This window comes from Chionomys nivalis, chromosome 11 (assembly GCF_950005125.1).
Source record: "Chionomys nivalis chromosome 11, mChiNiv1.1, whole genome shotgun sequence".
NCBI classification, from domain to species: domain Eukaryota; kingdom Metazoa; phylum Chordata; class Mammalia; order Rodentia; family Cricetidae; genus Chionomys; species Chionomys nivalis.
Window position 1 is genome coordinate 40306420 of NC_080096.1, and position 26379 is coordinate 40332798.

Consider the following 26379-nt stretch of genomic DNA (forward strand, 5'->3'; position numbering starts at 1 on the left):
CCTGCCTCTGCCTCCCAAGTGACACTGGGCCTACAGGTGTGCACTGCCATACCTAGCTATTTATGTAGTCTTCTAATGAGCTTTGCTTGATCATTATACAAAATCTGACACACTTACTGATTTTTATATAACAAAATGCAGTTTATGTTATACATGGCGTACCTATACCTTATCTAAAAGTGAATGTCTTGATGGATCAACAATATATAGGCAGTAACCAGAGTTCCCCGCTTACCTGACAGCCACTGTATAGGATGGAACACATCGACGCTGCTGAAGATTATAAAGGCTGTGGTACAGACGGGCAGAAGCAACACCGACCAAATGATGCTTCTAACTATCCTCCAACCCAAAACCTACAATTGAACACAACTCCTCAATCATGAAGTCCGTTACATTAATTAGCTATGCAAAGCCTGCCTTTTCACATGGGCTACCACCGTTAACCACTACTAATTATAACCAAATCCTAGTTCACTCTCTGTAATGTCACATACCACTACCGAACCGTGGACTGGCAGGGACAAAGTCAAGTGTAACACCAAGTGCATTTAAGGTGAGGGTGAAATCATCTTTTTTTTCCCTAGTTCTCTGAGTGTACACACGTGCTCACTAACACAGACATGTCCACAGAAAAAGAAAACACGGGAATAAGTTCTACAGGATTTAGTGTGACTGGTGATACAAGTGGTTAACAAACAGACCCAAATATCCTTTTATTTTTAGCCTGGGATAGATTACAGTACATCCAGGTAGAAACACTATTGGACTGTAGTTCATTCCAGATTAAAAAAGAAAGAAACACTATTGGAAAAGAATAATACTATTCTCTTTCCGCTCATACACAGAATCGATGCAGGGACAGTCTTAAACCAAGAATATATGCTCGGTTGGGTTCTTCCCAGCCCCACAGTCTGCTAAGGCCACACCACATTGTTTTTGCACAGGGCACAAACTCCCATTTCGCAACCCCGGGAATCAAGGCATTTATTATGCAGCAGCTCGAATCACTAACATTTTGCAATACATCTTTCCTACCCTGTCCAAATTCCCATTCGATTCATCCCACCCGCGCTGATCAACTTCCACTTCGGACTCCAGATCAACACCCCAAACCTAATTTCCACTGAAGACACCCCCACAGCCTTGCGCCCAATCCCGAAGACAGGCCACTTCCAGCCAAGCGCGCCACACGGCCAGAGCCTGCCTGCCCGCCCATCCACAGGGAGGCAGTGAGCGTCACCGCGCGCTAACTCACGCGCCAAAGGATGTCCCGCGCCCCGCCGACGCAGGGTCCACTCGGAGCCGTGGCCATGGAGATGGCGGCCCCTGCTATCAAGCGTGCCGGGGACTGAGTGCACGCCCGCCACCAGTGTTCAAAGACAGGAAGGTCCCGCGAGGACCCAGCTGGGGCTGCCCGAAACACTGCCTGAGCAGAGCCCTCCACAGCCGCCAGACCATCTCTCCGCGGCGTGTTCTGAATAGGCTCGACCGGCCAGAACTGTCTTTTAGTCACATGTCCCCCGGGGGGTTGTGACTCGAGGAACCGTACTCTGGAGTTCAAAACGTCCTTACGAAGCAGGGTCCATCGGGGCGCCAAAAGCAAGGGACGGCGATGCTGCATTCTGGGAACTGTAGTCTCCACAACCCCTGCAACGCAAAGGGAGGAGCGTTGCATTCTGGAACTTGGAGTTCCAAAGTATAGGCTCGAGATGTAACGTGAAGCATGCTGGGAACTGTAGTCCTTTTTTCTTTTTCTCCTTATTCTTTTCTTTTTCTTTCTTTCTTTCTTTCTTTTTTTTTTTTTAAGATTTATTTGTTTATTATTGTATACAGTGTTCCGCCTGAGTTCCAGAAGAGGGCAACAGATGGTTGTGAGTCGCCATGTGGTTGCTGGGAATTGAACTCAGGAACTCTGGAAGAACAGTCAGTGCTCTTAACCTCTGAGCCATCTCTCTGCCTTCCTGTCTTTTCCCTTTTTCTTTCTTTCTTTCTTCTTTCTTTCTTTCTTTCTTTCTTTTTCTTTCTTTCTTTTTTTTTTAAATAAAGCTATACTAGTCCTGGGAGTAAGGATATTACACATTCAGAAATAACTGAAATGTGTTTCTTTTTCTTTTTTTAATATTTATTTATTTATTTATTTATTTATTTATTTATTATGTATACAATATTCTGTCTGTGTGTATGCCTGCAGGCCAGAAAAGGGCACCAGACCCCATTAGAGATGGTTGTGAGCCACCATGTGGTTGCCGGGAATTGAACTCAGGACCTTTGGAAGAGCAGGCAATGCTCTTAACCTCTGAGCCATCTCTCCAGCCCATGAAATGTGTTTCTTTTCAATCCTTTTTTTTTTCAGAATGCCACCTTTCTAAAAAGTGAAAGCAAAGGATTCTGCAGCCCTCTTTTTAATACTCAGTAATTCACTGAAATCTTTTTTTTTTTAACTTATGTATACAACATTCTGCTTCCATGTATGCCTGCAGACCAGAAGAGGACGTCAGATCTCATTACAGATGATTGTGAGCCACCATGTGGTTGCTGGGAATTGAACTCAGGTCCTCTGGAAAAACAGTCAGTGTTCTTAACCACTGAGCCATCCTCTCCAGCCCCTGAAATCTTTTTTTAATGGATTTTATTGCTAAGAAAAATGTGTTTTGTATTTAATTTGAGCTATAACACTTGTTAAGTGCAGTGACTTGATCCTCTTGAGCCCCTATTTCTTCAGGTGTAAAATACAGATAAAAACACAACACAACATCCTGTCATGGGGTGAAGATGTAAATATTATGCTATATTAAATTTATATCAATTAAATTTATATCAGTAAATATTATGCTATAAAAAGATAACCACTAGGCCGGGCGGTGGTGGCGCACGCCTTTAATCCCAGCACTTGGGAGGCAGAGGCAGGCGGATCTCTGTGAGTTCGAGACCAGCCTGGTCTACAGAGCGAGTTCCAGGACAGGCTCCAAAACCACAGAGAAAGCCTGTCTCGAAAAACCAAAAAAAAAATAAATAAATAAAAAGATAACCACTGAAGGGGGTGTGGCTGAGTTAGTAGACTGCTTCCCTAACGTGCACTAAGCCCTAGGTTTGATCAACAGCACCCCAAAATCATAGCACAGTGGCACATGCCTGCGATCCCAGCACTCAAGAAACTGAGGCAGGAGAATACAAAGTTCGAAGTCATCCTTTGACAGTGAGCGTGAGACTCGCGGGAGTACGTGAAACAATGGCTTCCACAAAGAAGAAAGATTGCTATGGACAGCAAAGCGCTTGCCATGCAACTGTGAAGACAAAAGACAATCCCCAAACTCAGGTGAAAAAGCTGAGCACAGGTAGGAATTCATAATCCCAGGGTGGGCCAGTGAGCCTAGCCCACTCTGTGAGCTCCAGGCCAGAGAGAAAAGCAATGTGGAAGGAGCCTGAGGAACAACACAGGAAGCTGACCTTGACCTCTGGCCTCCACACACACAGAGACACAAATGTGCATGCATGCACACACACCACACACACACACACACACGTGCATGATATTGTTTTTGTGCTTTAACAAATAAAGCTTGTCTGAAGATCAGAACGTGGAGCTAGCCACACTAGTTAGCCATAGAGGGCAGGCAGTGGTGGCGCACACCTTTAACCCCAGCACTAGGGAAGTGGAGACAGGAGTGATATGGCTGGGCAGAGAGAGGAATATAACACAGGAGGAGACAGGAGCTCAGGATTCAGTCTGAAGTTTTATAGAGAGACCATACAGTCTGCGGAACCGTGGAGACAGGATCTTGCCCCTTTTGGTCTGAGAATCGGGTAGTGGTAAAATGTTGCTCTTGTGGCTGGCTCCTTTACTCCTCTCATCTTTCAGCATTTACCCTGATAGCTGTCTCTGGATTTTTAATGTTAAGGCCAATTAGAATTTGCGCTACACACACACACACACACACACACAGCTTCTCACTAACTCAAATTCCCCTCATTTTGTGTGCCCTTTGTTTCATTTAGCCCACCAGCACTTACTAAGCCAGGAGCAGAGCCAGGCGCTGTGCTGGGTGCTTCCATCTGGTACGCAAGCTTCACCTTTGGTCACCGTCTGCCCTCGTGGGCATTCGACCAATGTGCCTGGAAGAGCTAGTTACTAACATTCAGCTTACATGTTGTGCTTGGGCACTGGACCAAGACAGGAAGTAGAGGTCTGAGGAACTGATACTGGGGGCCCGAGAGATGCTTCAGTGGTTAAGAACACTGATATTCTTCCAGACGACCAGGGTTCAATTCCCAGCACCCACTTGGGGGCTCACAACTGCGTAACTCCAGTTCCAGGGAACCTGACACCCTCTGACTGCTGAGAGCATCAGACACACACACTGTACACAGACATAATACAGAGAAGACTATACATAGAATATTCAAAACATTTTTAAAAGAAACTGCAACTTATCTGCTCGCAGACCCCTCACAGCTCCCCCAAGCATTTGTTCTCTGTTTTTATGGTGCCTCTGCTTATGGGGGGCTTCAAATCCCTTTATAACTCTGCTTAAAGTGGATTTAGTCTCAAATCCCATGCTTCCAACTGGGCACATGGGACGCATGTGCAATCATAGGACTAGGGAGGCTGAAGTAAGAGGATCACAGGTTTAAGGCTAGCCTGGGTTACATAGGAAGGTGCTGTCTCAAACAAAACAAAACAAAAACTCCTTCATCTTACTAGACTATGTCTAAATGATAATTTCTGTGAGGATATCCCCAAAACATGAGGTGTGCCCCTCTATAAGTTGTTACGGGGTTAGGAGAACGACTGGAGGCTGAGACCTTACTATGTTGTCCAGACCGGCCTCCAGCTCCTAGACTCAGTGATCCCTACCCGAACCCTCCTCCTGCCTACACGCTCCACCACCTTTCATTCCCAAACACAGCAACCGCTTTCGTCACAGCGATGATCAGAACGTGGGAAAGAAGAGCCGACGGACACAGATCGAACACCACTGCATTTTATTTCTGGAGTTGGACTTTCAGGGCCTCACACACGCTAGACACAGTTCTAGCACGTGACTGTTACCCCCAGGCCAGCACTTAATTCTCGATAAACAGGTGACAAGGCCTCAACGCAACCAGAGTTCCCTGCTGACGTCGTCCATCCTGGCTTCTGACGGTGGACATTGTGTCTAGAAGAGCCACACACCACCAAACATGAGAGAACTGAAAAAAACAAAAGTGAGGTTCAAGATCAAGATCCCAGGAGATAGGCAGCAGAAATGGCTCTTCAACTTCAGTCACAGGGCTGCCTGCTACTCCCACCCCGCAAATCCCGGTTAGGCCCTGAGCTCTGCACTCGGAGCGGACTGTGACCCAGTTAGCATCCCGGATCCTCAATCTACCTCCAAGAAAGGGAACAAAGGGGACAATTGAGAAAGAGACAGCCCAAGGACTGAACAGAGATCGTCTGGGTGGGGCACTGCTGCCACATCTAGTAGGGAAAGGACAGGCTCCTGTGTGTGATGGAGAGAAACCTGCAGACTGAAGGATCTCAAGGGAGATTCATGAAGAAATAACCTGAGATGGGCTGGGAGAAGTGGAGAAAATAGGATCAAATGTGTAAAACTCTCAAGGAATTAACTAAAATAGTATAATTTATTTTCAAGAGAGGGTCTTACTATATAGCCCTGACTGGCCTGGAACCTGTTATGTAGACCAGGCTGGCCTTGAACTCAGAGATCTGCCTACATCTCCCCGCCCCTCAACTGCTGCTTAGATTAAAGGCACACCTAACTATTTTTTTAAATGGTGGGAGGGGGGCTTGCAGCACAAAGTCAAAGCTGATTTCATAATTAAAGAACTAATGTGTAGAAACCTTGGAAATGTTTTGTACCTTTAACCTCTGAAATAAGCACTCTGGGGCCAGCAAGATGGCTCAGAGGATAAAGGAACTTGTTGCCTTGATCAGTTCGTTTCCCGGAACCCACATGGTAGGAGAGGAACAGCTCCCTTGGTATGTCCGCTGGCTTCCCACACAGGTACCATCTCTCACACACACACACACTCATACCACACACACACACACACATGAATTCATACATACATACATGCACACATACAGACATGTTCAAAAAGAGAGAGAAGTGGGCACTGGTGGTGTGAGCAAGTACCAGGATGCAGCTTATGACCCCATGTGTCTGACCAGGAGGATTTTAGTTACAAAGGCCTGGCTGGAAACCCTCTGTTCATCTATTATTAAAGCCCTCGTCACACTGCACCATGACTGCCGGCTGCTCTCCTCAGAAATACACCGAATACCGCCTCGGGGAGGGTGTCTCAGCCCAGGGATGTTCTTCCAGGCAATCCCACAAGCAAGCAGACCTTCCCAGGTAGTTTCTGGATGTTCCCAGGGCTTTGACACAGGAGAAACAGCAGTGACGCTCAGGTAATAAGCTGGTGCACAAGATAGGATGGCTGCAGTTAGCTCCCTTAGTGACTTATTCAGGGGCAGCTTCCCTACTTACCAGTAATTAGAGGCTCCCCTAGAATCCAGTGCTCCTGGGAGAGAAGAGGTTAATGTTCTCACAAGAATCCCATTCCACGCTAAGCTGTCCTCATACACAGATTTATATAGGGAAGGTTATTGTTGAGATTTGAAGCCATTTTTCTTCCATGAAAGCTAGGAGCCCGGAGCTTACAGTAGAAGACATCGCCAGCTCGTAAATCCACGGTGCCCGGGCCTCTGAACAGCCCCTCTTATTGGCAAAGCGACGGATGCTCTGCCAGGGAGGCTGCAAAGAAGCCGTTCATCAACTACCTCATTTGGAGACCTGACACCTAAATGGAACTCCCCCAGCTTACAGATCTGTGCACAGCCCAGAGGAGCCAGCTCTGTGGACCCTGCACCGACTCTCTGAAGGGGCACAGCACCTGGGCTAGGCCATGGCTGTCTGCGTTCTTTCTTTCTGTCTCTCTCTAGCTGGACTCAGAGTTTGTCGTTCAGAGATGTGTGCCTCTGGGGTATCACTGTGTCCCACTGAATAGCCTGGATCGTCTCCTTCCCCAAGCCATGGGATGGTGACTACTCCTCCAGAAGAGAGAACTGTGTCCCGAAGGTAACACAGTTCAAATGAGACCTGTCTGTGAAGCCTGAGTCATTCAGGGCTCAGCTGACAATCTACCTCACCACGCGGTGTGACCTGTTAGGTTGGATCACGCCATCAGACTGAGGATCTCGGAGGCAGAAACTGTCTTTCTAAGTCCTACAGAATTGCCTTATCGAGTGTATGAACAGCAGTGAAGCCCTGAGCTCAGTGGAGAAACCATCATCCCTACGCAAAGGCTGGCTCACCCTCCCGACATGCACTGGTCACCCGCGCTGTTCAAGTCAGCCAAGACCCAGGCCAAGCACTACAGAAGCCAAGTCTACCAAGATTCTGTCCTAGCCCTGAGAACTCTGGCCTAAGGAAGGGACCTGCCCTGCCAAGGCCTTCTTCATTAATGTCAGAAGAGTCCATCTGCAGGATTAGCTGGGTGAGTGATTAGGTCCTGATGCAAACAAGCCACGGTGTGTTCCTGCAAAGGAAGGAGGACTCACACCAACCACTTAAGAATGACAAGAAAACACTAGAACTTCTTTTTATATTTCCTCAAAAACTTAAGTCTCAATAGTACCATACGGATTGACAATAGTATACTTAAAGCATACATCATGGGTTTGCAGCGGGTAAAGAATGGAAAATAGCCTCAACAATGGCTGTCTCATGCCCTTTGTAAGAGCCCCTCCCCTGCCTTCAGTATGGGCTAACCTGTGGCTTGCGTCTAATTGACAAAACGAAGCAAGGGAAAGACTTACTTCTGGGTCTATGCTATGTAAGACAGTCACTCCCATCTTTGCTAACAGACTCTTACTGACCCCTTGTCTGGGCCTGGCTTTGACGAGGTTTGCGATCACCTAAAGAGACCCACGGGACAAGGAACGGAAGGTGGCCTCCAGCCACCAGCCTGCAAGGCTGCCTCATCTTCACCAGCCACAGGAAAGACCCCACCACCAGTTCCAGGAGTGAAGCGTTCTTCCCCAGATCTGGCTTCTGGATGAGCCCCAGTCCAGCCCGCACGAGGCCACAGCCTTGTAAGAGGACCTGAAAGTGAGGAAGAGGCTAAGCTGTGCCCAGATTCCCCAGCATGCAAAAACTGAGGGAAACAGCAAAACAGGTAATGGACACACGATCCAAACTTGCCACAAGCAAGACATGCAGTCAAGAAGCAGGCACTACTAACTACAGCTCTCTAGGCCAGACAAGAGGGTCCCCCAAAATTCTGAATGGCAGCAGTGTGGCCCGCAGATTTAGATTTTAGAAAGAATGTTATCTCTAAAAATTGGGGCAGATGGGCAAACTCAGGAGCTGGCTCTGCAAGACCTGGGTTCAAGTCCCAGTTCTGCTTCTCAGTAGTGGACGATCACAGTCAATCCCCACACATCCACCCTCCTATCCATGCAATCATGGGCAAGCCTGGTAAGAGAGGCCGACGGCACAGCGACCTGGAAAATGGTCTGAAAAGCAGACTGTGACAGGTGTTAGTTTGCCATCACACTCGGGTGACTGAGAGCAAAGATCTGTACGCTCTTGGCCTTAGCTTCATTGACACAGATGAGGACAGAAATCCACCCTACTCTGGCCTTTGATTCTAAGCTGCGTATCCTTGAGGAGAAAGGCAGGCGTCAGCTAGGAAGCCACTGGAGGCTCCTCTGACCATCACATCTTGTTAATTTGAAGGGTTTACAACTCAATGAAGAAAAAAACTCCCATACCCTTTAGGAAAAGGAGATAAAGTATCAGAGCAAAGTCAATGGGGTCCAGCAAATTTCAATATAAATCACCAGCCATTGTCAGGATAGTGTCACCACTGAGTGCGTAGCTTCCAGGAGCTATATAAAAACTGTCACTAAGCTTCCCGACAATCTTCTCATACAGGCTGCGCCGTCCTTATTTTATAGACAGGTTACCCATGGTTCAGACGCACCTCGTAGGTAGGAACAGGCTCTAGTTCGGCCCGACTACTAGCCTGCAGGTCATGGCATAAATCCTTCGCCCCGAGACAGCAGCTCAGGCAGATAGGAACTGAGGGACAGCCGGTCTTCACAGACTGAGAGGCCAAGTGTGCTCACAAACACTAACTTAGCACTCACTGTGGGCCGCAAGGTTATATGGTGGACAAGGAAATCCACCCCTTGTTCTCAGGGAGCCAGTTCTAACCAGGGAGTCACACGGGTACACAGAGGACAAACGATGGCTGAAAGACTGAACCTACTACCAGATACACAGACAGATGGACAGACAGATGGACAGACAGGGTCCTGAGCACAAGAAAAGAGTACGCATAGTGTAAATAGGAGCAGCAGGTAAGTGACTTCTGTGGGAAGGGAAGAATGTTCTAGACAATGGAATTACAAGTGTGGATGCATTCCAGCAATAGCAACGGCTCAGCATGGGAGCAGAGAAAACCCAGGACTTGCAAAGAGCCACAAACAAGGGGGACCCCCATGCTTCTGTCAGCCCTGAGTGGTTCCCAGATGAAGTGGACCTTTGCTTCAGTCTGTGACTGGCAGGGAGGAGTGGCTGAAGGGTGGCAGGGGGCATCTAGGTGAGTCTGGTCACGACAGATGGTACAACGCCATAGTCAGTACCAGCGCTGGTACCACACAAAAAGCTTCCCCTGTCCTGAGTGAAGCCAGAGGCACTTTAGTGTTGGAAAATGCCAGTCACCATGTGACATGGTGGAAAGGCTGTGTGGGACCACGGGAGACTGAGTCAGAAATAGCTTTGTTTTACTGATTTTACAACCTGACCTTTTCTTTCTGATATCTTTCAAATGTTCCTCTTGACTGAAGTCTAATTCCCTTCACAACGTAAGTGTGTAAATGCCACTGGTAACACACTCGTCTCTGATTCTCTAGGAGGGGGCTGAGAAACCAAACTGGGAGATCCTCCATCTTGTCCTGTCATCTGGAAGAAGATAACGCAATGCTGGATCGGAGAGTAGTCACCGAAGTGTGAAAAAGCTCAAGAAAAAACAGACAAGAAGCCCTGTGTCCAGCCCTCAGCTTTCCTTACCCTTCACTAATGTGTGTTAGTCTGTAAAACTAAAGTACAGGTGGAGACCCAGATGCCTGGCCCGAGAAACCGCATCCTAACTTATCATTGCCTTTCTCCACCAAAGCTCACCATGGAGTGTACGATAAAGTGTTTGCTTAGCTTGTACAAGGCTCTGGGTTCAGGTTCAATTCTCACCCAGAGGGAAGGGTCGGGGGAAGCACACTAGGCACGAGGAAACACACCTGTAATGCCAGCATCTGAAAACCAGGGGCAGCAGGGTGAGGGTCAAGAGCTCAAGTTCAAGGTTATCCTTGGCTACGTAGTGAATGGGAGGCTACCCTGAGCTACCTGGAAACTTGTCCACCAAAAACAGGCTCAGCCTTGGTCTGCTAAGGAGGGAGAACAGGAGGGGAAGCATAAGTTACGAAGCTGGATCCTTTCTTCTGCACTCTAGCCCACTCAGCTAACCATTCATGAAGGGATAACTTCAGTGGCCCTGAACAAATGAGGCACAAAAGTTCAGAAGCCTTTAGAGGATTCCAGGGGGTCATTCAAGAGAGCATCACGGGTTTCAGAGCCCGGCCTGAGAAGTCACAGAGGTACAGGGAAATCACTGGGACAGTCAGGAAATGAAGACACCCTCTCGTGCACTGGAAAGGACACAGGAAGCAGAGAAGGTGTAAGGACAGAGCAGGGACTCCACTGCCCGGAACCCAAGAGCCCGCGCTTCCAACTCTGTCAGGGCGACGGAGCATGGACTTCAAAACGGAATTTTCGGCGACAGAAACATACCCACATGAAGGTGTGCAGAAAGACACAGGGTTAACCGCCTGTCCTTCAGGCTAACACAGAACTGTTGCCCCTGCCCGTTTGTAACGTACCCCACAAGATGAAAATTGCGTTCCCTGTTAGCTGGACTTGGCTGCTGCTACTGTCTGGTTGGGAGTGGCTGTAGTTGTGGGGAGGTGGTCCATCTCTGGAGCATCAAAGAAGTAAGCCTGCAGGAAGGAGACACACGAGGGAGCCAGGTGAGCAGGAGTCTTTGGGGCCTCTCCCCTCCCCACACCTGACCACGAGTCATCACACGGAACTGCAGCCACCGGTCTGTCCATCAGTCCTTCAGTCTGTCCTGTCCGTCTCACTCACCCAACCTTCTAAAACTTAGTTCCCACTCACTGGCTGCACTACGTTGTATGCCCAAATCTTCCCAATGACCCTGAGGGCTTCTTACGGTGATCCTCTCCTGACAGGTACAGAAACTGAGGCTCACAGAGACTGCCCTCGGGTCAGTATGCCCGGATGAGCGGATGAGCAGTGGAGCCAGGACTCCAGCTGTGCTCACCTGACTCCAAAGCTCACTTCTGCAAATACTGAGCCACACAGGGACTGTCTGTGTTACCTGCATCTCATCAGGTTTGGCGTGATACTAAGAAGCCAGAAGCTTCTGAGCTGTCTGTTGCTAAACCAGTCGGCTGGCTCTCTGCAGGGACTTTGGAAAAAAAGTGCTGGGCATGCTTGACTGCCTAGTACTTGCGCTTGGATGTGAAGACTGTGTGTGGCCGGGCGGTGGTGGCACACGCCTTTAATCCCAGCACTCCGGAGGCAGAGGCAGGCGGATCTCTGTGAGTTTGAGGCCAGCCTGGTCTACAAGAGCTAGTTCCAGGACAGGAACCAAAAGCTATGGAGAAACCCTGTCTCGAAAAAAAAAAAAAAAAAAAAAAGACTGTGTGTGACAAGTGCTTCCACTCGTCATCCAGTTTAGCTGTCAAGAATCAGGAGGTAGTGGGAGAGAGAAGGCAGCAAAGATCTTCCCTCCTGCCCTGAAGTGTGAGGATGCTCATGTTAGCCCAGAAAAACACCCATCTTGTTAGCCTTGAGCTTCCCTTCAAAGAGTAAGTAAAACTGTTACTATGCCAAGGGCTACCAGAGGCCCAGAAAGGTGCAAAGGTAAAAAGCTTAACTATTTTCACCAGCTCTGCCCGTACTAGCCAGAAGAGGGCGCCAACATGACATGCTTGGGCTTCCCAGACTGTTCCAACCTTGAAACTTAACAATCTAGTTTCTCTTTGCCATGTACCCCTCCCTCTAGCTTATCAACTCTTCAGAGCAAACTTACTTTTCTTGCAGCTGTTTTCTGGCACAAAGGAAGGAATTTCCTCTATTTGGGGGACATGAGTGAGTCAGGGGCCCTATCCTGGGCTCCTCAGGGCCTCTCCCAGAGCCTCCGAGCTGAATGGTCCGGGTCCCTCATTGCACTAACCACTAATGCTGTGCCTGCAGATAAGCCCCTACCTCTTCAGTTCTGTCTGTAAAAAGACTGATAAGATGGTGTCTAAAAGACATTTTCTTCCAGTCTACACAGCCTGTGATCTGGCACAGGGTCTATACCCGACCCTGCCGGTCCTGAGCACTGTGGGCCAGTAGGCACTGGTGTCTCTGAGGTTGGCGGTAACCATTCAAACAGAGGCTTGTCTGACTCTCGCCGAGCCACTGAGGACCCACTCTCTGGGTGCTTCCCTTCACTGTCCCCGCCAGGTGTGCGCCTTCAGGGAAGACCGGGAGATCATTTTCAAGTGTAGTCATGGGGGAGCCTCAGCAGGCGTGGGGTGGTCACACACATCATTGCCCTGAGACAAAGACGCCAGTCCAGCTTCCCCAGGGGAGACTGAGAAAGCCGGGCTAGGCTGTCTGGTTCAGCTGGCACCCCTCAGCTCAAGCGACTCACCAGCCAACTCCTCCTCCCACTTTCAATAACAAGAATGTCTTCTGAGTCCATGACTAGACACAGTTTTCTTCCTCTCCCTTTTATGTGTGTGTCTATGTGCATGCTTACCTGTGTGTGGTGTGTAGACACACGCGTACACATGTGTACAGGCCAGAGCACGACCCCAAGCTTACTCCTCTGGCACTATCCTCCTCCTTCAAATCACACCCATTCTCTCATTAGAACTCAGCAAGCAGGCTAAGCTGACTGGCAGGGAGCCTCAGAGACCCACCTGCCTCCAGGCCCCTGGTGATGGGCTCACAAGCTGTCCAGAGACACAGTGGCTTCTCACAAGAAGAGCCCTTCTCCTGGTGGACACCCCTGTCCACAGTCCAACGGGCTCCGGTTAGGCGACTTTTCAGAGCTGAATGGAATGTGCCCTTCTCTTCCCTCTGCCTCTCTACCAACTTCTCAGCCAAGTAGACAATGTGAAAAGTTCAGGGCACAGATGGCCCGGGGAGAGGGACCAACGAAGGGCACGGTCACAGTGTGAAACAAGAGCCTCGGTCAATTTGTGAGCTGTGTGACCTTGGGTCACTCCTACGAGGGAATTAGGTTACAATTTGCAGCAGAGTGGCCCTGGAAACTTCTGCTGATGCCTTTGACCTGAAGAACCCTCCTCAGGAGAGGGGTTACCTGCCATATGCTGACTCTCACTGAAGCCGAGAAAGAAAGGAAAACTGAGGTTATGATAGCTAAGATGCCTCAGTTTACATCACCCAGCACCTCCCTGGTCAGAGTTCTTTCTACTTCCAACGACGCTCTCTTTTAGAAAACTATTTTACTTTTAAATTATATTATTAGCATAGGGGGAAGCACAAAGGATAAGTGCAAATTTGGAGGTCAGAGAGCAATGTAAAGGAGTTGGTTCATGTGGGTCCTGGGGCTTGAACTCAGGTCATGAAGCTTGGCAGCAAGCATCTCTACTTACTGAGCCATCCCTCATCTCTTCTAGAAAATTCTACCTCCAGTACATTATCTGAGAAGGGAGAGTCTTGGGCAGTAAAAGATCCTGCAGGTCCTAACACAGCTACCACAGGCTTTTTTCTTTCTTTTTCTTTTCTGTAGGTGAGGCCTGTAGCTTAGGCTGGCCTCCAGCTCCTTATGTAGCTGAAGACAACGCTGAAGTTCCACTCCTCCTGCACCACGACGCCCAGTTCATGTGGCACAGGGAAGCAAACCCAGGACTTTGTGCAGGCTAGCGAGCACTGTATCCACAGAGCTATATCCCCAACCCCAAAATGGGTTCTTTCACATTTTAATTTGGTTTGTTTGGGGCCTGTATGTGTGTATGTGTGTGTGTGATATGCAGCAAGTGTGTAGAGTCACACACGCTACGTTCATGTAGAGAACAGGGCAGAACATTATGTACTTTCCGTCTTACTGGTTTGAGATAGCAGCCCTCACTCGGCAAGACTGACTGACCAGTGAGATCCCTGGATCCACCTGTCTCCAACCACCAGTGCTGGAGTCCCATGCACATGGAGTCATGCCCAGCTTTGCTTCCTCCTGAATCAGGGTCTATGCTGAATCAGGGTCTATGTAGCTCTGGCTGACCTGGAACTTTTTTTTTATATATTTTTTATGGTTTATTTAACTTTATTTTATGTGCACTGGTGTGAAGGTGTCAGATCCCCTGCAACTAGATCTTCAGACAGTTGTGAGCTGCCATGTGGGTGCTGGGAATTGAACCCAGGTCCTCTGGAAGAGCAGTCAGTGCTCTTAACCACTGAGCCATCTCTCCAGTCCCCTGACCTGGAACTTGCAGAGATCTGCCTGCCTCTGCCTCTCAAGAGTGGGACCGAAGAGACATGCCACCATGTCCACACACCAACTTTTTATGTGGGTGTTGGGAATTCAAATTCAGGTCCTCAGGCTTGCAGAACAAACGAATTTACCCATTAGACCACACCCCCACCTTCTCAAAATGGGCTCTTCTTTTTCATATCTATTTATTTCATGTGAAAAATGTCTTGCCTGCATATACGTATGTACGTGTACCACATGTGCGTCTGGCGCTCATAGAGTCAGAAGAGGACACTAAATTCCCTGGAACTGAGGTTACAGATGGCAGTTAGCTTCCACATGGGGGCTGAGAACTGAACCCGGGCCCTCTGGAAGAGCTGCTAGTGCTCTTAGCAGCCGAGCCGTCTCTTGCCCCTGAAATGTGTTCTTAATGATAATGGCACTCCCGCTTCTGCGTTCAATGTGCCCTGCTCCTTTCTAGACCTCACAGACTTAAAAATGGCCTTTCCAGCTGGGTGGTGGCAGCATACGCCTTTAATCCTAGCACTTGGGAGGCAGAGGCAGGCGGATCTCAGGGAGTTTGAGGCCAGCCTGGTCTATGAAGTGAGTTCCAGGATAGCCAGGACTGTTACACAGAGAAACCCTGTCTCAAAAAACCAAACCAACCAAACAAACAAACAAACAAACACAAAAAGGCCTTTAACCCCCCTCCAAAAAAAAAAAAAGCAGCCCTTCCTTCCTTCCTTCCTTCCTTCCTTCCTTCCTTCCTTCCTTCCTTCCTTCCTTCCTTCCTTCCTTCCTTCCTTCCTTCCTCGCCTCAGCCTACCTGACAATGCTAAAAGCACAGAGGAGGAAAGACGTTAACCGGAGGCAGTAGAGAAACAGAAGGGACATCGCAGTATCTCAAGAGCTTGGGCATGTCTCCTCAGGCTCCAAAACCAAATAAACAAACAACAGCTCTATAGGTCGTCAGTGGACAAGCTCTATGTCACGTCACATGCTTCCTGTGTATTGTTTTGTCTGACTCTTGGGACAATCGATGCGGGAAGATGCCAGTCAGACCACAGATGAAGCAGTAGGATTCGGAGGAGCACAGAACCGTGGCCAAGCTCACACACAGCCACCACATAACAGAGCTGGCCTTCTGCTGGGTCTGCTTGACTCAGGAGCACATGCTTTTCCTGAAAGGACACCTAGACATAGGGACTCAAACAGTTCAAACACTGTGCCCCTTAGCAACAATCCAGGTGTCTAATTTGACTCCAATCTTAAGTTTCCCACCCATGAAATCTGTTTTGTCCCCTTCATTCTAACCAGCCAGATGTCCAACATCTGTCTAGCCATGGACAGGAAACCAAAAAGGCACCAGCAGGCAGAGCCCCTCCCCCAGCCCTATGGTCACTCATATGGTCACTCATCCCTCGCTGGCCAGACACTGAATCTTAACCACATCACAGAAGCCAGGAAAGCCACACGTTACATCCAAGTCCTCGCACCTCTGCCACCTTCCTTCTAGGACGATCTTGATGCTTAGGTCCCAGTGTCAGTTTGAAAAGAGCCACTGCACCTAACAACTTGAGGATTTTGCAAAGCACACCCAGAGAGCTGGTCAGGTAAAGATGCTCGCAGGGAAGCCTGCTGGCGTGAGCCTGACCCCCAGAGCCCACGTGATGGAAATAGAGAACTGAATCTAGCTGACCTCTGACCTCCACACATGTAACGTGTGCACGTGCCAGATAAACGTTTAAAACCACACCAAGAGGGTACAATGACAACGTACCAAGCAGCCCACAGACAGCAGCACGTGGAGCAACACGATTGTCACAATGGTGGCCAGGGCGACGCGCCGGTTATCCTCACGAACAGCTGGCCAAAATGTCATTGCCAATACAGACCCCGAGATGCCCAAGGCAATCATGACAAGGACCCAACGGACAACTCTCTGGGGAATGATCCACAGTACCTGGAAAAGGAGAGAGCATGTGGTTGAATGGGGTGTGTGTGTGTGTGTGTGTGTGTGTGTGTGTGTGTTCCTTCCCAGGACGTACGCTAAGAGCATGCTACCAGCATGCAGGGGGATGGTGCTAACCCAGGGCTCCTGACACAGCAAAGCCCTTGCCTTCCTGGCACCCATTTGTCCTATACTTTAAATGCAAAAGGAACCTCCAGGGACAGGGGAACCTTCAGGGACAGGGGAGCAGCAGGCTGGAAGTAACAAGGCCCCGTGGGATACTCTGTTGAATTTTTCCACCCGAAACAGCATCTTTCAATCTACTTGGCATGGTACTCACCGCTGTGGGGATATAAATGAAGAGCGAGTAGCCGTACACGCACACGATCTCCAGAAACGAATAGGAGACGATGTTCATCACTTTGCTGTTTCTCCACATGAGGAAGCCCCAGAGAGCCAGAGGCACGAGCCAGGCATAGGCATAGATGACAGTGGCCGCTATGGACACTGCAGATGACAGATGACAGAATACTTCCGTCCCCGAGAAGCCTCAGCAAGCACACTACCTGGCTGCTTCACGTGCCTTTGTTTTTTTTTTTTTTTTCTTTCGAGACAGGGTTTCTCTGTGTAGTCCTGGCTGTCCCAGAACTACCTCTGTAGACCAGGCTGGCCTTGAACTCTGAGATCCGCCTGCCTCTGCACCTCAAGTGCTGGGATTAAAGGTGTGTACCGCCACCACTTGGCTGTGTCATACCCTTTTTCTGCTCTGTGTCTGCTGGACCTGGCACAGCACCTGGCACACAGTAGGTGCTTTAGAAATGTTTTTCGATCTAATGAATCCTTAGCATGTACCTTTGTGGTGGTGACCAGTGTCTCCTGTATGGTTTTATAGTTCTTAGTGACTAAAAACTAGTCATTGAAACAACTGAATTATGTAACTGAAATACTTCGGAAAGCCATTCTAAATGTGTCTAAGTACACTGAGCTTTTAGATCAAATAAAATCCAACGATTCCCCTGGAAGAACACATTTTCCTCCCTAGCAAAACAAGAGCTGACACTGATTTCTTTAGCAAATGTATTAAAATGCCCTGGGTAGAGATTAACCTCTCTGCTTGCCATCCATCTAGTAATAGGTCTCTAAATTATGGAGTTCCGGCTCACGCCTAGTTTCTTCCTGCGTAAATAACTCTGCGTCGGCAGCAGACGCGCCTGTTAGCAGCTCCTGGGAACCGTCACTGGACAGTCCCCTGGTCTCCTCTTCTCTCCTGAAGAGTGCCAACTCCCAGGACTGGAGTGACGACAATCCTAGAGCATGCTAAGCCAAGGCACATGCCCTGCCAACATGAAAATCAGCAAACAACTCAATTAGCACCTCCTGTAAAAACAAGCCCATGCTAGCAATTTCGGTCAGACTCTGGTGAGAGCAAGCCATTGTCCAGAGTCTTTGAGGGCTCTATGGCAGTTTTTTTTTTTTTTTTAAGTATATTTATTTATTATGTACACAACATTTTGCCTCTAAGTTTGCCTCCAAGCCAGAAGGGGGCATCAGATCTCATTATAAATGGCTGTGAGCCACCATGCAGTTGCTGGGAATTGAGCTCAGGACCTCTGAAGAGCAGTCATTGTTCTTAACCTCTGAGCCTCTCTCCAGCTCTCCATGGCAGTTTTTTCTCACACTGGAGCACCCTGATTGAGCCACGCGCAGTTTTGCTGACAGAATCCCTTTTCTTTGGGTGGGAAAGGGAAGCAGAAGGAAATTCTACCCTGGCTGTAGCTACTGTTTACTATGTAGTGTTTGGACATCAGACCCTGCACTCAGAGCTTTATGAGAGGCAACACAGTGTCTGAGGCAAAGCAGATTCCAAGTCACGGGTTCTAACCCGAGGCAAAGCAACTCTGGGTGGAAAGTTACCAAACATTCCTGTTCAGTTTCCTGTCTGCAAAATGGAAGTAAGATTACCTTATAAGGCCATCAGGAAAATCAAACAAGCCAACAGAGGTGAGAACTATTCTGAGCAGGGACTGACCTACAATACAGATTCAGTTAAGAGTTAGATGTGGGGGCTGGAGATAGCTCAGCAATTAATAATACTGTCCGCTCTTCCATAGGACCCAGGTGTGATCCCAGCACCCACACGATGGCTCACAACCATTTATAACTCCAATCCCAGGGGATCTGATTCCCTCTTCTGACTTCCTAGGGTAACAGGCAAGCAAGTGGTACACAGAAATACATACAGGCAAAACACCTGTTTATATAAATAAAATTTAAAAATAAATAACGAGGCTGGCCATTGTGCTGAATGCCTTTAATCCCAACACTCAGGAGGCAGAGGCAGAGGCAGGTGGATCTCTGTGAGTTCAAGACCAGTCATGTGAGTTCCAGGACAGTCAGAGCTATACAGAGAGACCCTATCTCAAAAAATAAATCTATCTATCTATCTATCTAAATAAATAAATAAATAAATTAGGTTTTGAGCCAGGCATAGTATCAGACCTTGTAATCCCAGCATTTTGGTGGTAGAGGCAGGAAGATCAAGAGTTCAAGACCACCCTCAGATACACAGTGAACTAGAAGTCAACTTGGGCCGAGTAAAGTCTTGTCTCAAAAGAACAAGGACTGGGAATGAAGCTGAGTGGCAAATATGTCAAGACCCTGGGTTCAATTCCCAGTATCACACCACACACAAAGGATTATAATCTAAGTTATTATTAATGATATAAGCATATGACTGTAATCCCAACACTTGGAACTAAGGCTAAGGCAATACAATGACAACTTTATGGCCTGAACTATACAGAAAACTATGTTAAAAATCAAAACTACCAGTACTGGAGAGATGGCTCAGTGGTTAAGTGCACTGGCTGCTCTTCCAGAGGACCTGGGTTCAATTCCCAGCACCCACAAAGCAGCTCACAACTGTATGTAACTCCAGTTCAAGGGGATCTGAAACCTTCACACCAATGCACATAAAGTTAAATTTTTAAAAATTTTCAGCCGGGCGATGGTGGTGCACGCCTTTAATCCCAGCACTCGGGAGGCAGAGGCAGGTGGATCTCTGTGAGTTCGAGACCAGCCTGGTCGACAGAGCTAGTTCCAGGACAGGCTCCAAAGCCACAGAGAAACCCTGTCTCAAAAAACCAAAAAAAAAAAAAAAAACAAAACAAAAAAAAAAATTTCAGTGTTTAAAAAACCAGAACTACCCACTTTATGTTACTAGCTAGTGTATAGACATAGTATCTCATATCATATCTATATCCTTTTAGAGAAGAAAACAGGACCAGAGATGTCAAGCATTTTGATCAAAGTGACACAATTAATGAGTTGGTCAGAGCAGAATCTAACCTCAGATATGACTCATACTATTAGAAGAGTTTTAATTACTATTAATGTATACGTGGTGTTTGTGTGTGCGCGCGTCTGTGTGTGGGTGTGTGCGTAGGGGGGTGTGAGTGTACGTGGGGGGTGTCCACCAGACACCATTTCAGGAGTCAGTTCCTCCTTCTGCTGTGGTTTCTGGACTCAGGCAAGCGCTTTCCCCAACCTTGCCACCCACAGGCTTACAGCACCCACTCTTCACATGAGCTGGGAGAATGGTCATAGAAAGAGCAAGGATCACCTTCCTGCTCTATCAGCCAGCACTTCCTAACACCGGGTGCCCAGCTAAAGGGCTAACAACAGTAAGGACCTTCCTGTGTTCCAGCGCCCTCCCCAGGCAGGGCAGGCCACTCTTTCTTCTAGGTTGGTAGCTCTACACGAACCTGCAGGGTGGAAGTTAAACTACTCACAGCAACATAGCCATTGCCTTGCTCTGCCAACCACTGAGCTACCTGAAGGCAATGCTCATGCCTCTCGGGGAACACAACCCAAGTTTACAGTCAAACGAAGACTTTTTTAGTAACTAGGACTGAATCTATGTCTGATTCTATGCTTACAGGGACAGAAGGGAAGAAAGAGGGATACAGAAGGTAAAAAGGGAGCCAGGTACTGGTGGCGCACACCTTTAATCCCAGCACTCGGGAGGCAGAGGCAAGTGGATCTCTGGGTTCTAGGCTAGCCTGGTTTAGAGAGGAAGTTTCAGGACAGCCAGGGATACACAGAGAAAAACCTGTCTCAAAACAAACAAACAAACAAAGCAAAAAGGGAGAAAAAGAAGGATACATGGACTCCGACTCTCTCTCTCTCTCTCATACACACACACATATATACACACAATTTACATAGAATAAAGGGGAGAAAAAGAAGGAAGAACACATGAATGCGCTCCCATAAATACATGCCTTTATACATAGACACCCACACAGACATGACTAATTATATTTATTGAATTTCTTTCACACACCACTATTCTAACCTACTTACACATCCAAAACTTTCTTCCTCTGAAACAAGGCCTCACTGTGCAGTTCATGTTGTCCTAGAAAACACTGTCTGGACTAACCTCAGACTCTTGATCCTCTGGCCTCTTACAGGAGTGAGCAACCACACCTGACTCAACTCTTTATTCTTACGCCAGCCCTACAATGTAAGTATTATCATTTCCATTTGGCCAATGAGGAATCTGAGACTCAGAACATTGCCACAGAGGCAGAAGTGAGTGAATGGCAGGGCTGGGACCTGTGGCTGGTGTTCCGTTCAGGAGCCTGTGCTCTTATCCAGGCTGCACACAGTCTCCTAGCAGGGCGTGGGTAGGGAAGGACACCAGGTCTGGATAAAATCTAATAAGGCCAACCTTCCTCACTTCGGGCTGGACGTCACCTGCAAGTCCCTGTAATCTGTTTTCTTTTCACTGCCAAATAGTGGTTGTCATTGCTTTTATGATAAGCAGTTTAGTGACGGGCATCAGTTCAGTGGGCAAACACTGATGGCAAAGCTGAGTACTGAGTTAGGATTCCCTAGATGCCATTAAAGCTGGATGCAATGCAATGGTGTGAATCTGTGACCCTAGAACACCTTCAATGAGATGGGAGACGGAGACAGGGGAGCCCTGGAACCTTACAGGCCAGCTAGTCTGGAGCATGCAGCAGTCAACATAACTTCACCTCAAACAAGGTGGTGAGGACCGACACCCAGGATGACCTCTGACCTCGTGTGTAATATGGCACACATGCTCACACTCATATATGGGCACGTGTTCACACACACGCACACACACACACAAATCAAAGAAAGAAGGACATTTTAAAGCAAGAGTGTCGTTTACGAGCCCACGCTGGGGTCTCATTCTGTGTGGCCCTCTCCAAGTCTTGACCACTGCAGACTTGTCAGCAAAACCGCAAACATGACAGGCACCTGTTTGGCACAGTTACTGGTTTCCAACAATGCTCGAGATGCCTTATAATTAGTGGCTACAGGCATCTTAGCTAGCTGAGCCTTCAGAACATAAAGAACAATGGCTCTGCTGTTTGTAGCCCCCAGATAACACAAATGCTGCTACAGCCAAGCTTCACGCACACTGTTAGTCATTTTGTATATTTTTAGAATAAACTCAAGTCACATATTATTCAGTCTGACAGCTTCCCTAAAAATCATACAGATTTACAACACTGTGAATATATATGTGCCACTGAATAATATACATTTAGGATGGAAGGGTTATATGCAATAGATTTTTACCATCGTGGGGAGTTATACAGATGTGATGTGGAGAACTCTGGGGTAGGAGCTGTATTTGAGAGCAGGGGTGCGGCACCTAGAGACTGGATGCTGTGCTCAGAGGGTAAAAGCTCACAGAGACAGTCCATACCACAAATGACTCACACAATATACCTACCTTTCTGGAATTCGGGCACATAATGGTATGTCTTCTCTCCCAGGTGGATTAAGAAGTTGGAAAGGTTTCCACTGATTGCTATGGCAAAGACCAAGGTGGCACATATCCAAAAAGGGCCTGCAGAGAAAGCAACAAGAAGACACAGAGAGAGAAGATGAGGCACTCGCAAGTTTGAGGACAACCTGGTCTACACAGTGAGTTCCAAGTCAAACAGACAGCCCACAAGATGCTACTGCATACATACAAATAATAATAATAATAATAATAATAATAATAATAATACTTCCAAGTTCAAAAGAGAATACAGGGAAAAAAGCAAGAAGCTTTCTTCCCTCTCATTCCAGCCCAGCACTTATATCCCAAGAGCTCCCAGCAGTTCCTAGAGAATCCTGCCAGAAACAGTCAACACTATATATAAGTGGCTGTGTGTATACGCGTGTGCATGCATGTGCGTGCATATTCCATACAGACGACATAGTCCATGCACACACATCTGGCTGTGCCCCTTTCCACTTTCACCTCCATCTACCCCGGAGATTCTACCACGGCTCCTCAGAAAAACAGAAAATCCTTTCATTGTGTGCTTGAGTTCTTTATTTGCTCTGTTTGGTTTTGGTTTTTTAACACAGGGTTTCTTTGTGTAGACCAGGCTGCCACCACTGCCCGGCATGCTTGATTTTTTAACACCATCCTCTTCCCCTTCTACCTAGAAAAAGTATTAAGGGGTCTGGAGAGATGGCATAGCAGTTAAGAGCATTTGTTGCTCTTGCAGAAGACCTGAGTTCAGTTCCCAGCCCTCCATAGTAGCTCACAACCATCTATAACTCAAGTTCTGGGGGATCCAATGCCCTTCTCTGACTTCTGCAGGTACCCGGTATGTATGTGGTATGCATACACATGGAAAGGCAAAATACTCATACATATAAGAAAATAAAACAAATAAATCTTATTTTTTTAAAAAAAAAATTGGACAGTGATGGTGCACACCTTTAATGACAGCACTCAGGAGCAGAGGCAGACAGATACTTGTGAGTTCAAGGCCAGCCTGGTCTACAGAGGAGATTCCAGGACAGTCAGGGCTATACAGAGAAGCCCTGTGTCAAAAAAAAAAAAGTACCATGGGTCTGACAGCTCAGTCAGTAAGAAGCCTGCCAGACGAGACTGACAGACAATCTGTGTGGGCCTCCCCAACACCCATGTGAAAACCACACACAACACCATTTGCTGCAGCCCCAGATTCTGGTGGGAGAAGGGGCAGGAAACAGAAACAGGGCAATCTCTGAGGCTCCCTGAACAGGCAGACTAGCCAAAGAGATGAGCTTCAGATTCAGTGAGAAACCTGCCTCAAAAAACAAAGATGGCGAGTATTCCAGGAAAAACAGCCTCAGATTTCCACACAAACACATATGTATGCACATGTGCACATGCCCGCATGTATGCACACACAACACACATATACCACACACACACACACACACACACCACCATACACATACAAAAAGTAATTTACTATGCAGAACAAATGACAATTTTTAAATTGAGAGATTTAAACTTTTCATTTTCACTAATATTTGGCAGTATCTTCAGAGCTAATTTCAGACACCTTGAAATACCATAAGATTAATACAATTACTGCATTTGGGGAGAATAACAGACGGACGAGGGCTTTTCAAAGGCAAGTATTCGACTCCCGAAGGTGGGAAAGAAAAGGAACCTGGGTAATCAGCGACCCCAAGGAGCCACCAACACCCGATTTCCGCAAGTCACTTGCTTCCTCTCGAAGAGGGCCAGCGCTGTGCCAGGGTCCAGGCAAATCTCACAGTATTATTTTGAACTTCCTACACCACAAGAGACACAAAAATCAAAGCAAAATCTACAAAATCTCCACTACCAAAAAACTTGGCAAGGGCTGGAGAGATGGCTCAGTGGTTAAGAGCATTGGCAGCGCTTCCAGAGGCCCCGGGTTTGATTCCCAGCACTCACAAGTGTCTGTATTTTGGTTCCAGGGGATATGATGGTCTGGTCTCCACAGGCACCATGGGCAGGCATGTGGTGCACAACACATACACAGACAAAACACCCATATACATACAATAAAGTAATGGTAATAATAGTAATAGTAATAAAAGTTTTGCTAGACCACTCAAACATAAGAACGCAAGTGGCCAAATAGTATAGTGTCATATAACTTGAAAGCAAAGAACACAGCATACTCGCTGCCAGTATTTACTAATGCACACTACTGCTAGGCCCTGAGCTAGGCACTCAGCACACAGCAATGTGCAGTCGGGGTGTAGTTCCTGCCTGTAGAACATCAGATACCACAGGGAGCTACAGTACAACATCGAACCTTGAGCGTCCGCCAGGGACACATCAGAAGGGTGGCAAACCTGGAGATAAGCATGTTTGAGCTGGACCTGAAGAGCAAGAGTCCAGGGAAGAGGCAGAACAGAGTGATATCAGGAAGAGGGAACAGCACAAACAAAGACCAAAATCAAGAGAAGACTGTTCAAGGTCAAGGGGACAATCAGAGGCTGGAGACAGACAAGGCCAGATCACAGAGGTCGGAGGAGTCCTGCTAGACAGAGGGACTATCTTGCCGCCAGAGGAAACCTGGTGTGGGAGGTACTTCTGCAGCCGCCCCTCTATATAAGCAGGGGATTGGCTCCTGGATGCTCAAGGACACTTAAATCCTGCCCTGCTCAAGTCCTTTTGTACAACCGGATACATTGTTTGCGTATCATCTCCACACAGCCTCCCACATACTTCCCTCGCCTTCTGATTACCTGTAATACCTAACGCAGGGCCAGTGCTGTGTAAGGTGACCATCTTGTACCACTTGGGGGGATAGTGACAAAGAATCTGTGTGTATGCCCAACACAGACGCAGTACTTTCCAAACTTACTTCTGGGCTTCAGCTGGTTGAGTCACAGATGCAGATCCTGTGGACCAGGAGCCCATTGTGCCCATGGAGCCTTGCCTGCCATTCTTTGGCTGTCCTGAGCCCTAAGCTAATAACACAGACACTTTAGGCCTAAAAGGTCACTGATACCTGCCTACCACTCTGCCAGTTTAACTCAGATGCACACACTTGCCCTCGGACAGAAGTAAGAAATCTGCCCTAGCTCTAAGGTGTCTTCTGAGGTATTTTTATACACCTTCTCTACTAACTTCAGGCTTTTAATGAACCTCGAACTGCTTATGAACAAAATCTAAATCCCTCTGGCTGACAGAAAAGACCCACAATGATCAAGGCTCAGTACCCTCTCCAGCTACCTGCTCCAGTGTCATGCAATGTACACTCACCCCAGCTTCTGCCAGGCAGCTTCATTCTGCCTTCTCTCTCCCCCTTCCTCCCAAATCCCAACTCTTACGTGGTGGACGTGGGATGAAACCTTAATTTGGGTTACATTTATAATTAAGGGCACATTTTAAACTATTACATATTAATTTTATCATAGTCAATGTTTTAATATATACTATATGAATTAATAAAATATTGATAATACAAGGTATTATATGATTAATTTTATATTGTGAAATATTTGTAACAGAGAAAAGAACAAAGAACAATAAAACAAACAGGTGTACATATACTGCTTTAAAAGTATCTTTTTAATTGGGCTGGGGAGATGGCTCAGTAACGAATCTGATGTGAAAGTGTAAGGGTCTGAATTTCATTTCCTACCCTCATGTGAAAGGCCACACACAACCATGTACACTTGTAATCCCACTGCTGGGGAGATGGGGCAGGAGGGTGACTGGGATTGTGACCAGCCAGTGCTGGGGAGACAGAGGTAGGAGGGGGGCTGGGATTATGACTACCCCGTGTAGCGAGATATCTGACCTACACTGTGTAAAGATATGTCACTCAATTGGTTTAATAAGAAGCTGAACAGCCAATAGCTAGAAAGGATATCCAGGCACAGAGGATGCTGGGAAGAAGAAGGACAGAGACACTATGAGACACAGAGCAGGCAGTATGGGCACTATGTAGATGAGGTAATAAAGCCACATGGCAGCACACAGATTAACAGAAACAGGTTAATTTAAGTTATAACAGCTAATTAGAAAC

General features: G+C 47.6%; 2 protein-coding genes across 5 annotated transcripts in view; both read right to left on the minus strand.

Annotated features, from left to right (window-relative positions):
• The window catches only part of Ndc1 (NDC1 transmembrane nucleoporin), a 50507-nt gene extending 49074 nt beyond the window's left edge, over positions 1-1433 (minus strand). For 2 of the 3 annotated variants that reach the window (XM_057784977.1, XM_057784976.1), the window contains exons 1-2: positions 1259-1368; positions 236-356 (exon numbers count right to left, since the gene is read on the minus strand). In XM_057784977.1, the coding sequence (XP_057640960.1) occupies positions 236-356; positions 1259-1315 (178 nt within the window). In that variant the 5' untranslated portion in view covers positions 1316-1368. Of the gene's footprint in view, positions 1-235; positions 357-1258 lie in introns of all 3 variants that reach the window. The other variant, XM_057784979.1, reaches the window with a different exon arrangement.
• A 3538-nt stretch (positions 1434-4971) lies between these two features.
• Positions 4972-26379, minus strand: part of Yipf1 (Yip1 domain family member 1) — a 32376-nt gene continuing 10968 nt past the window's right edge. For both annotated transcript variants that reach the window (XM_057784945.1, XM_057784944.1), the window contains 5 exons: positions 22305-22421; positions 16869-17035; positions 16358-16540; positions 10949-11065; positions 4972-5193 (listed from right to left, as the gene is read on the minus strand). In XM_057784945.1, the coding sequence (XP_057640928.1) occupies positions 10976-11065; positions 16358-16540; positions 16869-17035; positions 22305-22421 (557 nt within the window). In that variant the 3' untranslated portion in view covers positions 4972-5193; positions 10949-10975. The remainder of the gene's footprint in view (positions 5194-10948; positions 11066-16357; positions 16541-16868; positions 17036-22304; positions 22422-26379) is intronic.